Source organism: Xiphophorus hellerii, chromosome 3 (genome assembly GCF_003331165.1).
Source record: "Xiphophorus hellerii strain 12219 chromosome 3, Xiphophorus_hellerii-4.1, whole genome shotgun sequence".
In the NCBI taxonomy this organism is placed as follows: Eukaryota; Metazoa; Chordata; class Actinopteri; order Cyprinodontiformes; family Poeciliidae; genus Xiphophorus; species Xiphophorus hellerii.
The window spans coordinates 12729982-12745268 of record NC_045674.1 but is presented as its reverse complement, the minus strand read 5'-3'; the positions used below and the strand labels follow the sequence as shown (position 1 = coordinate 12745268).

At 41.9% G+C, this 15287-nt stretch overlaps 1 protein-coding gene and 1 long non-coding RNA gene across 4 annotated transcripts; one reads left to right on the top strand and one right to left on the bottom strand.

Moving 5' to 3' along the window:
- Positions 1 to 453: 453 nt before the first annotated feature.
- Positions 454 to 15174, bottom strand: pianp (PILR alpha associated neural protein). 3 transcript variants are annotated; one of them, XM_032559444.1, is made up of 6 exons: positions 14551 to 15174; positions 14213 to 14265; positions 12102 to 12496; positions 10019 to 10097; positions 4211 to 4357; positions 454 to 2396 (listed from the first exon to the last, which is right to left on the bottom strand). In XM_032559444.1, the coding sequence occupies exons 2-6, from the start codon at positions 14221 to 14223 to the stop codon at positions 2375 to 2377; spliced, it is 654 nt and encodes a 217-aa protein (XP_032415335.1). In that variant the 5' UTR covers positions 14224 to 14265; positions 14551 to 15174; the 3' UTR covers positions 454 to 2374. The 3 variants fall into 3 exon arrangements, with proteins under 3 accessions (XP_032415335.1, XP_032415336.1, XP_032415337.1); XM_032559445.1 differs by having other exon boundaries at positions 14769 to 15174; XM_032559446.1 differs by lacking the exon at positions 4211 to 4357.
- Positions 11332 to 14538, top strand: LOC116717819 (uncharacterized). The gene is made up of 2 exons (XR_004338816.1): positions 11332 to 11391; positions 13017 to 14538. It is a non-coding gene; the product is annotated as an uncharacterized LOC116717819 (long non-coding RNA).
- Positions 15175 to 15287: the final 113 nt, after the last annotated feature.

Genomic DNA, 15287 nt, shown 5'->3' with positions numbered 1-15287 from the left:
GAGGAGATGTAAACACTCGCTGCACCAGCAGGACTGGTGGAGAATCTCAGAACAGTCGATGGCATTCCTCTTCCTGTTCCCGCCCTGATTTTATTGACATTAGTTTGAAGAACTACACACAGAGGAGATTCCTGCTTAGCACCCTGTTAATCTTGCTATAGCGAGAGGAATCCATATGAGGTGAGGAGATAAGGAGTCGCATTATTCTCCTCTCCCTTTCAGTGGCTGCAAACATGATTGGCACATGCAGGACTTTTTAACGCCGAGACTAAAGGTTTAAAAATCGATGCAAAGCGCCGGACTAAATGCTCGCACTCCAGAGAGACAGATTAGGATACACGTGTATCTATTAAAATGCACAATGTAAGCTTTATCCCCCCCATAAAGCATGGAGGATTGCGCAGCTCCCTGGGGAATTTGTTCAGCATGCACAGAAATAAACAGACACAGAGCTAAAATGCCAGTGTCGAGTCTTTATTCAAGTTACATGGAACAGAAAGACCAAATTCATATGGGAATGCTACGAACGACCACAAGACTGGATATCTGAAGTGTTGCACGAGCTACCATGAAACCACCAGTACGACATCTGTAGGAAATGGTTTGACTGGGATTCACGTCAAAGCTGCTTAGAAAGGTTAAAGGTGACCTATTACGCTTCCTTGAGAGGGTTAGGTTTGGTTTATGGGCGATACAAAACATGTTTATTACATTTTTTGCTCAAAATCATTTTTAGATGATGAGATTTTAGTCTGCTCAGTTCTGCCTGGAGATGTTTTAGGGGCTCCTGTCACTTTAAATACAAATGGTGCTCCTAGCCACGCCCCCCAGCTCAACATCTACAGTCACAGGTGAAAATGGCTGAAAACAGGTGCGCAATTACACAACCGTATATCTTTGAAAAGCAGAAGTAGAGCCTCCAGCCGAGTCAACGAGAATGCAGCGAGTGGTTTCTGGATGGTAAATCAACAACAAAGCACTTGCCTTTTCCAGTGGTAGTAGTAAAATCAGCGAACAAATTGTGTTGGAACTCCACTTGTGTTGCTAGGTAACGGGTCCAGGCTTGGCTGGGGTTGCTAGGTAACGTGCTGTGCCCGCTGTTATCAAAACGGCTCATTTTCCAGACACCAAAAAACATTAACTTGTTGCCAGAAGTCATCTGGGTGTTTTTTTGTTTTTTTTAGTGTTTGGGCTTTTTTTTTTTTAGAAGCACCAGAAACGCAGATGGAAGTATAAAAATGTGAATTTTGCATAATAGGTCCCCTTTAACAGAAACTGAAATCTGTCTTTGGAAACTCTCCAATAAGGAATTTTCACGTTTTCTTAGTGTTTACATGCAGATTCATTGGTGATCCTTCTTTTCTTTGTGTGCTATTTTCCTCAAAATGGCTGATGACGGAGGTTTTGCTGTCCAGAGTGAGATAAAAAGCTCCCAGGAACAAGGAAAGAAAGAAAAGAAAATCAAACACCAAGATTAGTCTGAAGATCCCAGCTGCAGTTCGCCCACGCATTTGTATTAAAACATAAATCTGTCCTTTGTTAGGCACCATCCAATGTCAGGAGGGGAGGGAAAATAGATGTCCATTCATGTTCTGAATATCTTATCTCCGCCACTGGAAGTGCGTTGTTTAATAACACATTTACAACAGTCCAGCAGGAAGGCTTGACAAAGGGGCGAACTTCAGCCAGAGAATTAAGAGAACAAATCATGAGGAAAATAAAAAATAAAAAAAAAACCCAACAACAAAACGCTCGGCTACATCTGCAGAGAAGAGGATCCCCCACTATTTGCATTTCAGGCACCCAAAGCTGGGGAATAAACATCAGTTTTTGGAGCGTGACATGTTAAACACATTGCCTGTTGGCTACAGCCTCGCCAAACGGCTTTGTGAAATACTCCTGGATACGCTGAGAACGGCCTCTTTTTACCATTTACTGCTGAAGAGGACTGGAAACCACAAGAGGAGTCTGCTGGATTGGCGTTGATAGCGCTGAGGAAGCACAGGTAGGGCCGTCTCAGAGGGGGGCGGGGTGACAGGATGCTGCACGGCTGTTAAACTGCTTGTTGGTGAATTAGTCACGGCAGGCTGAGGCGCAGAGCCGCCGGGTAGCTCGGCGGCGCTCGGGGGGCCGTACAAACAGTGGAAAAACAGGGTCACAGTGATGCACACCAAGAGAAATGTTCACACCGAGCAAGAGGAAGGGAGCGAGTCGGATTCTTCTCAGGCCTCAGGGAAGCCGGGGAGATTTCGCGATGGCTGGATACCTGGGTTCCCTGAATTTCTTTCACAGTCGGAGAGGAAAATAAAACAGCTGCGGGTTTGTCCCCTCGTCCTGGTCCGGCAGAAATGTTTGTCATACGGACAGAAAATAGTCACAGGTTCACAACTGGAATCCTGACACAGCAAGAGACAAGAGAAGAAGAAGAAGGGAACATATTATGGAAAAAAATGGCATCAAAAATACGACTTAAGATGGAGACAAATAATTACATTTATCCATTTTGTTTATTAATGTTAGTTTCATTGTTATTGACATAGTCACTTAAGATTAGCTTTTCTTTATGGGGTTTAGGTTTATTTACAATTAACGATTATTTTAGAAATCAATTATTCAGATGATTAATTGATTAATCAGATAATAAATTTCCACAATCTGCAGATTTCTCATTTACCACTTAATTCTTCTTACGCAATATTAGAAATACATCAAAAGATGCAAATAAACAAATAATTCCTTTTTTAAAAAAGAAAGTAAAAATGTCATTGCCTAAAATGCAATAATATAGCATTTCTTTAGTGTACGCTTGATTATTTGTAGATTAATTGATTAATTTTTGCATTAATTGATTGATAATTGGCAAGCAAAAGTGGCTTAAAAGGAGGTTTTGAGATCCACAGAATTTGAATCAGGCGAAGCTAAAAGTTTGTCACTTTAGGAGCTTCATTTACAAAGTTTTTTTTATCTTAAATACCAAATATATATATTTGTTGTACAGTTTTGGTTTTATTATTGCTCTGAACATGCTGTTTTTTCAGCAAATTGCCTTTTTTTGAATGAATACTCCAGTTAACGATTAATCGATTATTATATCAGTTGACGATTATTTCAATAATCGATTAATCTGATAAATCTTTTCAGCCCTATTTGAGGAAAATGTATTTCTGTAGTTTCAAAAAGATTTGTAGCAGATTCAGAACTAGGCAGCATGAATATAAATAAATCAATAACATAAATCTCAACAGACATTGATCGATATCAATAGAAAATATGTCTGATAGAATACTAATTTCACTGAACTCAGATTCAGAACCGCACAGCATCCTGGGAGATGTAGGGAAGACATTTGCTGCTCAACCTCTCCAAATAAGGAAGGTTAGAGGCATCAACTAACTGACTCATTCTTTGGTTACCTAGCAACAACCTGCTGGGTAACTTGTGGTTACCTAGCAACGACTTGTTGAGTAACTGGCGCAGCAGCAGTTTAAGGAACTACTGTAAAATAAAAAAAACTGCTCTGTGGAAACTGTGAATAAAACAGAAAGATCACACCACCAGTTTCAGATATTTAAAACAAAAAACTAATAAAGAATTATTGATATTGACCAATATGAAACGCTACTGTTGTGATATATTTGTCAGCCATATTGTCCTAATGTTTAAAATGGAATATTGTATAGATAAGATGTAAAATTGATGATAAACGTTTGTATGTTTGTATCTTGCAAAATTAAATGAATTAAAAGTTTGAAGACGAAGAGTGAGGAGGAAGAGGAAGGAAGAGTAAAGGCCTGAAGATGGTGTGGATGGAGAGCTGCATCACTGGGGACTGCTGGGAGACGGAGGAGATGGAGGAAAAGCCAATGGGTGGAGGAAGCAAGAAGCAGCACTAGAGAGTGGCTCTATAATTATCCTGATTGAGATTAACTTAAAATACCCTTGAACAAAAGCATCATTTCATGGAAGGTGGCTCGGCGCCTCTCTCATAGGCGCCAGATGACTCATCTGGGGAGGGGGGAGTTTGAAACACTGATACATCTAACAGCAGCACCAACACTCCAGGCCTTAATGTCCTACAGAGAATAGCGCTGTACTGCCCAATTATGCTGCATGCGAGCGCTCGCAAACTTAAACCCAGACGCAAGGCGGAGTCACGGGCTTGGCCGCTCAAACGCCGTGGCTGTGCGGGGCCGCCGGGCCGATTCATTACCTCTCCCTGTCGGTGAAGGAGGAGGCGGTGCTGTGCAGCGTCTGCCTGCTGTCCTCCGAAGCAAGGGAACGCGGGAGCGCGAGGGACAGAGGGGGGGCCACGCCACGGGAAAGCGGGGGCGGATGCTGGGAACAGCTGCGATCGTAACTGGGAGAGAAAGCAGAAGAAGAGGAAGAGGAGGTGGAGTGGAGTGAAACAAAGAAAAATGAGAGCAGATCATGAGAAAGAAAGAAGAAAGAAGAAAGAGAGGTGGCAAAGTCAGAGAGCATCGAGAACATTGAGTCGTTTAGCATCAGCGAGCACATTACCCCGCCACTGTGAAGGAGAAAAACATCGAACTCATTAAAACACCGTCAGAGCTGCGAGGAAGAGGAGGAGGAAGAGGAGGAGGAGGGGGTCAGCGGGGTGAGGTGAGAAGTGTGCAACAAGGTGAAGAAGCGAACTGACGTATCACTGAGGTGTCGTGCAATTTACTTCAGCGACAAGAACAAGTCGATCATTTCCCCATGGAAACTGTCGTCACATTACAACAAACTTTATATGACAAGTTCTCACTGAACTTTCAATGCATTCAACCCCTTCTACCCCGACACTCTAAATAAATCTAATGCATGTGCTTTCATAAATAGCTAGAAAATCATGCGCTCACTGAACATTAAAGCTGCAGTGTATAACTTTTATAGGAAATATATGTTTTTTAAATATTTGTGAAAACAGTGAGTTTATGAGACGATCTGTGAAAAGATCGATCCCTGAGCTGCTATTTCCTTCTGAAGAAATGCACCAAAAACAACCAATCAGAGCCAGGAGGCGGGTCTTAGTGCTGTTAATCACTCTCATGTACTCGCTGCTCGATGCTAATGCCAGAGGAACAACTTACAGTTATAGGAAAACCATCACTGTCATCAACTAGTCTTAGCATTCACAACAGGCTATGCTACATCAACTAGCCTTAGCATTCACAACAGGCTATGCTACATCAACTAGCCTTAGCATTCACAACAGGCTATGCTACATCAACTAGCCTTAGCATTCACAACAGGCTATGCTACATCAACTAGCCTTAGCATTCACAACAGGCTATGCTACATCAACTAGCCTTAGCATTCACAACAGGCTATGCTAGCTGCAGTGTAGTAAAGAGCAAATGGGAGAGGGGCAGGGATGAGCAACGCCACATGGAGGGTGATTGACAGCACCAAGACCCGCCTCCTGGCTCTGATTGGTTGTTTATGTACATATTGTTTATTCTTTTTTAAATGATTGGTTCTGTAGTGTTTTAGCCAAATTATTAAGGGCCATTGGTTGCAGGTTGCAGACCACTGGTCTAGTTAAAGTCCAGACATAAATATCCAGTTGAGAATCAGTGGGAGGAGTTGAAAACTATTTCTTACCATACAATCTCTATGTAATCTTTCTAAACTGAGTTTAGTCTACTTTGAGAAGAAGAATGGGCAAAGATTTCAGGCTCGTAAAGAACTTAAAACCGTGTTTCTATTTCCTTCCACTTCACATTTAAGTCCTACTTTGAGTTGGTCTTTCGCCTAAAATCTAGCGGTGCACTGATTGCAGCTTTCTGGCCTATCTCAGATTACCAATCTTTAAAAAGCCTAACCTTGCTGATACTGATTTTCACCAATAGTGAAACTGGAATCGGTGCACTCCTACCATAGTTGACTGATATGAACTTGGTAAAAGAGGACAGCAGTTGATATTATATAATATATAAGATTTACTTCACATGTAATTATCGGCTGATCACTGGAAATCGGGGCCAATTTATAGTAAAATCCCAATGAAAACACTAAAGTTTAAGTTTAAAAAAACCGTTTCCAGGGGTGTGAATACTTTTTAGATGGTACCATGTTCTGTAAACACAGCAGGGTGCCACTAAAGACCCACTGAGGAACAGCAAAGCTGCTCTGAGAGCATTAAAAGCCTCCAGAAGCCTCATCTCTCCACAGCAGCACCTGTCCACTCCTGGCTGACACCACAGCACATCGCCTCACAGCTCTACCCACACCGGCAATTTTAGCATTGGGGGAAAAAGAAAGAAAAAAAAAAAAACTAAAAAAATCACTGAGCGCATATGCCGTTCCTCCATAATCATAATGAACTGGACGATAGCCAATTTCCACTATAGGCTATCATTTGGGTCCATCTGCACCCTCCCCTCTTCTCTCCATCGAACACATGGTGTTATTTACACATTTATGACACTGAAGCGAGAGCCAGTCTGCTGAGAGTGCTCTGCTGCCGTTTCTCTGCTGCCCTTTTCTCCCACATCCACCAGCGCAGCATGGCGCGGCACGACTGCGCGGTGGGGGCTCATAAGTGGAAGTAAGTTATCAGAACAACAGCGACGCCGGTCTCAGGAACACGGAGGGAGAAAAAAATAATAATACAAAAGAGAAAAGACAAATCATGTATCCGCCGCCGGCAAGACGGAGGATTATCTGTGAATCTTCAGCCAGACTGGTGTTTCTGGGAGAACTGAGAAACCGGTGAGGGGAGATAAGAGAGCCGACTGTGCAAAAGAGGGAACGCAGGTATCTGAAACGGGGAGGAAAAAACCCCGAAAAAGAAAAGAGAGGAAAACTAAGATTAAGACGAGGAAGGAAGAAGCTCATTATTAGAGAAAGAAATGTAAAATTAGGTTATAAAAGACTTTGGGGCAAGATTCACAGATAAGAGTAATAAAGTGAGGAGGAAGAGAGTGGAAGTGTGAGGGGAGGGGAGGGAGAGGGTCCCAGCGGTCAAATAAACCGGGATCTTATTGGTTTGATCAGCAAAGCGTGTGAGTGCCTCACTACATCACATGGACGACTCCCAATTTCCAGATAATGGCCAAGCCGCACCTTCCCCGCCATGAGAAGGCAACACATACCGCATGTTTACCACCACGTCTGCATGCGCTGAGAGCTTCAGCGGCAGGTGGGCTGCTGCTCAGGAACACTCAGCCTAAGTGGAGGCCATGCTAACGTCCAAGCCGGCGAGCCAGCCAATCAGAGCGGCTCTCCGCGTCCTAATGATGGCGGCAAATGTTTAATCATTGCAACACTAATGGCTCTAAATGACACATCTGTGCCAACTGTGACTTTGAGGAGCACAAGTGTTGTTAATAAAGTCATTAGTAGGCAATTACTCAGCTTTCACTTGAGAGGGAGAGTTGGTGGGGGATCACACAGAACCATTACGTAACCATAACGATACACAAACCAGAGGCACCAGCGTGGGGCCGTCAGCCATCTGCAGTTTGGATCCCCGTGCTGCCACCACCATCAGCGAGGAACATCAGAAAGTATTCCTACCCTTAAAAGTTTTTCACTTTTAACGAGGGATGCACCATTCCACTGTTTTCACCTCCGATACCGATGTCTGAGGTTTAGTATCGGTCGGTACCGATCCGATACAGAAAATGTTATTCCCTCATCAACAACACACCTGGAGATTTGCCTTGATTCTTTCATGCATGTTTGAGAAATCCTTTAATCTCCATGGCAACCAGTCAGCTATCCAAAACGCCTGGGTGGACCTAGCCCCGCCTTCGAGGCGCAGCTCCTCCTCAGAGCGGCAGTTTCACAGCTTCCACCTCACAGAGCACCCTAAGCCCACTCAGCTCCTACAGACTAGCCAGCAGCAATTAGCAAACACTCGAGCATCTACTGACCCCATTACAGCAGCTACTTCTCAGTGCAACGCTGGTGAAAATGTTGCTAAAGGGTTAATAGAGGAGCGATGTGATGACTTCCTGAAGCGTAGGAATTTTTAAAGAGACAGAGGCCCAATTTTAAGTTGTTAAATTACAAAGAAAAATGTATTTTATATCAAATTTGATAAATATAGCATTTTTAACAACTGAAGTTAAAATAGTTACTTGATTGTGCTATGAAATGGCCTTAAGCGCCTGGAAAACACGTATTACTGCCTCTTTAAAACGTTTCTCTTTTAAAACACAGACAGAAATGTACAGAATAACAAATTTATTTGATATCTCTGCAGCAGGTCAGCACATATAAACACACCAATAGCTTCACTAGCTCGGTCAAACATGTAAAAACAACTTTAATCTGTTCAGCCAGCGCAATTAGGAGCAAAACAGCTACAGTACAATAAATGATAAAGAAGCTGAAACCGACGAAAACAAAAAGTTGACTATCTTGTTCAAATATGTAAAAACTAAAATGCAACAAACTTTTAAAATAATTCAGAAAGTGAAATTATGAATTCTAAATATAATAAATAAAATAAAATAAATAATTAAGCAAGAAGTCAATCAGCGAACAAAGCATAGAATTATACTGAATAGATCTGCCCTCAGGGAGCACCAATACCTAATCTAGAATATTTTTAAATATTGGCGCTGATACAGATATTGATATCGGATCGGTGCGTCTTTGGTCACAAACTCTTGTTTTAGTGGGATTTTATGTGACAGATCAACACAGAGGAAAAATCATACATGATTCATTAAATTTAGCTCCATCCATCTTCCTACCAACTCTGACCGACTTCCTGTCTGCTGAAGAAAAGCATCCCCACAGCATGATGCTGCCCCTACTATGCTTCGCCATGGTGATGAGGAGCCGGAAATTATACTCAATTAAGAGCAGCAATACGTCAACATATCTTCACTCAAGTAAAAGTAAAAAGTAGCTTTTCAAAACAATTACTAAAGATTAAAAATGTATTTGGTAAAAAAGTTTACTCAATTACTGAGTGACCAATCATAAAATCCGATTCAATATTTTAAAATGTCATCAATCAGACAAAATATAAAGATATTCTGGACTAAAATAAAAGAAAAATGATTACAAATAAATACAAAACACATTCAGGAAGGAGAAACACCATTTCAATATTAAACTTAAAATTAATACTAACAGAAGGTAATGTGTATATTGGAACAGGGTAATGTATTTCCAGTCACTTTACATAGTGTTTGTGTCTTATTAACCTCTAAATAAAAAACAACATTAGAGCAACAAAGCTGGTGTAGAAACAAGAGTTCTGCAGGAGTTTCTGTATCTCATAGATTATTTATTAAAATATATTTGTTTCTTCATTAAAGTTATTTGTATTTTTTTTAGAATATCCCAAAATTGTCCTCAAGTAAGAGAAGCAATAGTTCAAAATAATATTACTGTAGTAAAAGTAAAAACAACAATGCAGTAAAACTGCTAATAAAAGCATTTATTCCATTTATTTATTCTATTTTTTCTAGACTGATCTGCTGAATGTCTTATATATATAAAAAAAACTATTATAACTGAAAACTAAACCATCTCCACTTCCTCCACTCAAAACTAGTTCATCTAAGCCAAATTAGTCCATTTAAGACATTTTCGTATATTAATGAAGTGCAATTATGCCTGTAATTAGCCAGATAAAAGCTTTACAAAAAGAAATTTCCCTTTTAAGCAGCAGAGTAATGTTTTATTCATTTGGTAACGCTGAAAGTTTATCTTCTAAGTCCTCAGAGGCCTCCTAATCTCCAGTTTAGAAACTAAGCAACTCCACAACTGACCTCAATACATCCTGAATGGAAACTGACATTATGATAAGATCTAAAATAAAATTTTCACGCCAGGAATCTCAATAACCAAGTAATTTCCTCCCAATGTTTGCATCAAGCATCAGAAAGTTAGCTCCGATGTGATTAAACTTCACGTCGAGGTGTTTTAGTCAGGACGCGTTAACCCCGTCCTGCTGTGGGACGGGTGTCCAGCTCGCACAGTGAGGGTCCATCATTTCATATTCATGTATTCACACGCAGAGCGGCTCAACGGAGAGGGTTCAGCTCCTTACCAGAGTTTGGCTGTGATGATGACGGCTGTCAGGATGAGCAGCGAGGAGATGGTCACGGTGACGTAGAACTGAGGGTCCACTGCAACACACACACACACACACACACACGCCTGCTACAAAACATGCTGTGCAGACAGATGCGTCTTAATAAATTAGAATATCATCAGATTTTCATTATTATTCTTCCACTAAATCAATTTAAAAACTAAACTCATGTTATGCATATATATATTGAGCATTTTTTTCAGTAACATTAGGAAAAAACAAAAAAAATTCTAAAAAATGTAATTTTAATACATTTATTTTTAAAAAATATTATATTTTAACCAGCAGACACTTTCCACAAAGAGGATAAGCCAACAAAATGTTGTTACTTAAGAAGCTAGCTGTTCACAGAGAGCTGGAACCAAGCACATTAATGGAGAGTTAAGTGGAAGGAAAAACTGTGGAAGAAAAAAGGTAATGTGTCCCTAATTCAAGAGTGTGGAGGAGATTAGCACGACATCAAGCGGCTCGTGAACCAGAACTAATCAAAGCAAAGTTTGTATTTCTCTTGGACATCAATTTCCAAAGAGAGTCAAAGTGGAGAGTCTGTAGTTTTATCAAAAGTCAATGCAGGCATCTACCAGGACGATTTATGGCACTTTATGCTTCCTTCTGCTGTCAAGCTGATTTCGTTTTCCAGCAGGACTTGGTATCGATCCACTGCTGAAGGTACCAAAACCTGGATCCATGATTGGCCAGAAATACTAATGAGAGTCCATATGAAAGACACCAGAGCCAACAAGGTAGATGTCCTGCAGGCAGATCGCAAAGCTTCCATTACACCTCAGCAGAACCACAGGCCGATTTCCTCCATGCTATGCTGCATTAATGCAGTAATTCAAGCAAAATAAGCCTCAACTGAGTATTGAGTCCATATACTGTGCCATTCAGTAAGCTAGGATTTCTGAATTAAAGGGGCAGTATTATGCAGAATCAACAGGTCTGAGCTACACATATTGTTATTCCCTCATCCAAAGAAAAATACCTGGAGTGTTTCCTTGATTCTTTCATGCACATTTGAAAAAAATCCTTTAATCTCCATGGCAACCATTCAGTTGTGGGTGGACCTAGCTCCAGTTTCAAGATACAGCTCCTCCTCCAAATCACAGTTTTCAAGCTTCTGAGTTTCTGCCTCACAGAGCAGCCGTCCCTTGCTCAGCTCCTTCAGACTAGCCAGCAGCAATTAGCAAACACCTGGTGGAACATCTGCTGCTCTCATTGTATGAGCTACTTCTCAGTGCAACACTGGTAAAAACGTTGTTAAAGGGTTAATAGAAGAGCCACGTTATGATGACTTCCTGGAGATGGAGTTTCAGAAAGAGCAGGAGGTTTAAAGAGACAGAGACCCAATTTCAATGCGTTAAATTATGATGTTAAATTTGATATGTATGGAATTTTATAAGAACAGCAGGTAACAAAGCTACTTAGTTGTGCTATAAAATGGCAATATATGGTTGGAAAATACATAATACTGCCCCTTTAAAATATATATTTCTGTTGATATTATGCAATGTTGGTTTTGTCAGAAGGTGAGTTTTTTGTGTTAGCTGGAAGCCATAATCACCAGAGCACTTGAAATACATCCCTCTGAGTGAAATGGATCCATATATTTGAGCATCATTTCTGCTAAACTGGATCATTGAAATTAATTAACTTTCCAGTGATGCTCTGATTTATTGAGATACACCTGTAATTGAATTCAGAACAGCAGAAGGAATCAATAAAGCCAGCTGAGACATGAAATTGGATGTGTGAGGTTCTGGCCTCTGACTACACCACCAATCCAACGCCGTCGCTCTCCGTTTGTTTATTTTTTCTATGCAGTTTTGACACGAGCCAAATTCTCCCTGTGAGTGATGAGAACTTTATTAGGCATTCCCCGGCGCAGACACAGCCGGCTGCACACAGGAGGGTGTCAGCCTTCACCCCTGTGACAGCTAATTCCCTGGAGGACTCCTGGTGCGAGTGTGTGTGTGTGCTCACACACTCAGGACCACCTTTATTTAGAAACCCTTCATGCGGATCTCCTGATGCCCACCTTCCTCAGGTTTCGCCTCCTCTGCCTCCGTCCCTCCATCCTTCTCTCCCTCCCTGTTCCTGGACTCCAAGTGTGCTTTCTCCTGGGGCTGCACGCTTGAATCGAGGTAGACCCAATCCCCCGGCGTGGCGCTGCTGACCTCCTGCAGGTGCAGGTGGTCGGTTTCCTGGCTGGACAGCAAGTGGTAGGTGGCATCCTCCTCCAGAGGCTGCGTGGGGCCCCACACCACCGCCCACAGCGGGGTGGGCGTCACCTGGGAGTTGACGGACAGCTGTGCAGACGGGGAGTTCTCCGGCTTCTCGTCCTCTTCGCCGCTACAGGTGGAGGGCTGTGAGAGCAGGGCGGCCAGGAGCAGGAAGATGAGGGCAGCGAGTCGTGCGACAGGAGAGATGGAGCTGAAAGAGGAGTGACAGGAGCTATCACAGGGCTCCTGCAGGTTTCACCAACTTGAATTTAAGACTTTTAAAGACCATGACAAATGGAATTTACACCAGACCTGTTTTGTCCGCTTTAACGGGGCAGTACTGTGTAAAGTCAACTTTTTTGTGCTCTACATCATGTTAGAATGTTATTCATGGAGTATTGGTTTGATTCTTTCATGCATTTTTTGATAAATCCTTTAATCTCCATTGCAACTAATCAGCTCTCCAAAACGTTTAAGTGGACCTAGCTCCGCCTTCGAGACACAGCTCCTCCTTGAAGCAGCAGTTTCCAAGCTTAGAGAGCATTCCCCACCCATGAATCTCCCACTCAGCTCCTTCAGACTAGCCAGCAGCAACTAGCAAACACCTGGTGGAACTTTGCATCTGCTGAGCTCATTATGCAAGCTATTTGTCAGTGGTAAAAATGTTGTTAAAGAGTTAATAAAGGAGTAGTGTTATGATGACTTCCTGAAGGCAGAGTTTCAGAAAGGAGTATTTAAAGAGACATAGGCCCAATGTCAAAGCATTAAATTACAAGTAAAATTTATTTTAAGTCGTATTTGATATATACAGCACTTTTATAACAAGTTTTATAACATAGTTAAATTTCTGTGCTATAAAATGACACTATGTGCCCAGAAAACGCATAATACCGTTCCTTTAAAACCATTATGAAAGAAATTTGAGGGTGAATTCACACCAGCCCTGCTTAGTACGTTTAAATTGAACCTTAGTTCGTTTACCGAGAGAGCTCGGTTTGTTTGAACTCTGTTTCCACCTAAAAACCTCCGTTTTGGTTTGATAGTGAATGCCAAGATGCCCAGTGACGACTCAAAAAAGCAGGAAGCCAATTATAGCACAGAGCATTATGGGTAAATACAAATAAAGACAAAAGCGAGAATCTAACGTTAGAGAAAAAACAAAAGAAAAATCACACGACTGTTAAAATTTGAAGCTACTCCATTTTTATTTACATTTTGAGAAGGAAGCTGTGCTCACGTCTTCTTCGGAGGTTTTGGTGTCGCTTTTTTGGCGCAGCGCCATCACAGGCGAAAGGGTGAACGGCAGTTTTTAATTGGTTCGGCTCATTGAAAATATAACAAATATTGAAATTTTGGTCCCCAATTGAACCGAGTCTACCAACTTTAAGACTGGTATCACGACGGAAATGTAGAGGGGAAAATCGCTAATAAATACATAGTATGAGTTGGCAACAGAAGTGAGAAAATGGCGAAGACAAACATCGTGCAGTCAACTGCCGATAAATGTCCACTTAATGGAAGTAACAAACTAGCTAGCTTATTAGCAACTTTAGCCGTAGCCGCAACCGCGCAATGATCAAATCTGATTATGACTCAAAAGTTTTTCATAACAATATAGTCCCGCAAGAAAAACGAAAACTAAACGGAAAATATGAGCTTAAATAGTCCTGCCCTCACAAAATGTAACACCTGTGATTAACTAAGGCCAATTTATTGTTTTTTTCAATTAATGAAGGACATTTGAAGGCCTTCATTTTGGATACATGAACGTAAGACTTTTTAAGGCTGTGTGGACAGCATGTATCAGAGAGAACCGGTTGCCCAGAGGCACCTTGCACAGCCTCTGCAGCTCAGGCATTGATTCCCATGCCAGCCATCAATCAGAGTGACATTTTATGCATCTGCATCCCATACTCAGAAATCTTACCATCTCTCCATCGCTTCGCTGTGTTCACAGAGACTCTTCTTCTCCGATCATCTCTGCAAGACATGAGGGCAAGAGAGATACAGAAAAGAAGAAGAAAGAGGGGGGGGGGGAGCGTCCTGCTTTTTTCCTTTAATCTATTTTTCCCATTTAAAAACACAGAACCCAGCATGTGGGCTGGCTCAAAGCCAACTTTATCTCTTAAAAGAAGATTTAAAAAAAAAAAAAAAAACAATCTTAGCAAAGCCTCCTCAAGGGAGATCTAAATTTACCACTCATTTGCCCGCCACATGTTTGCACAGAATCAACATCTGCATGCAAAAAAAAAAGTACACACTCACTGTCAGGTCTGCTCTCCCTTTCACACAGTTACACCTGAGCGCAGCACATTAATCATCATTTCCAGCGTCACGCACGGAGCCAGGACTCAGTGCGCCACTTTGGGCAGAAACGGGGAACTTTCTTCCCCGAAATGCCAAAGAAATGTCACCGGGAGACAGCGCAGGCACGCCGGCAGTCGGACACAAGCACTCAGACGCATATCAGTTATCATGCTTACCTCTGGCAGCGGAGAGAGGGAATGAGAGAGAGGGAGACGAGAGGGGGGGAGATACAGAAAGCAAGTGAGGAAGAAGAAAAAAAAGCATCGGTTGCCGTAGTGACTGAGACATGTAGTCTGGTAGAGTAAGAGAGGGGAGAGAGAACGATGTAGAGGAGAGCAACAGACTGTAGGAAAGAGATTTAAATGTTAATTATGCTTTATTATTTTTATTAAATGGACACGAGGAGAGGGAGTGATACAAAGGATGACATTAATGAGGTAATTATGGAGGTGAGAGGTTAAAGCATTAAACAATAAGTAACTCTGTGGCGTTTACGAGGACAGCCCCGAGAAAAAGAGACGGGGAGGAAAGAATGAGCAGAAAATGTGATTCCAGCTCATTTAATCGGGTTTACTCCGGCAGGGAAGTGGAGGCGATGAACTGGTGTGTCAGGAAGAGGCAGGGTCACCCAGATATCAAAGGAGAGGAGGAGGAGAGAGAGAGAGAGAGAGGGAGAGAGAAAAAAAAGACAACAA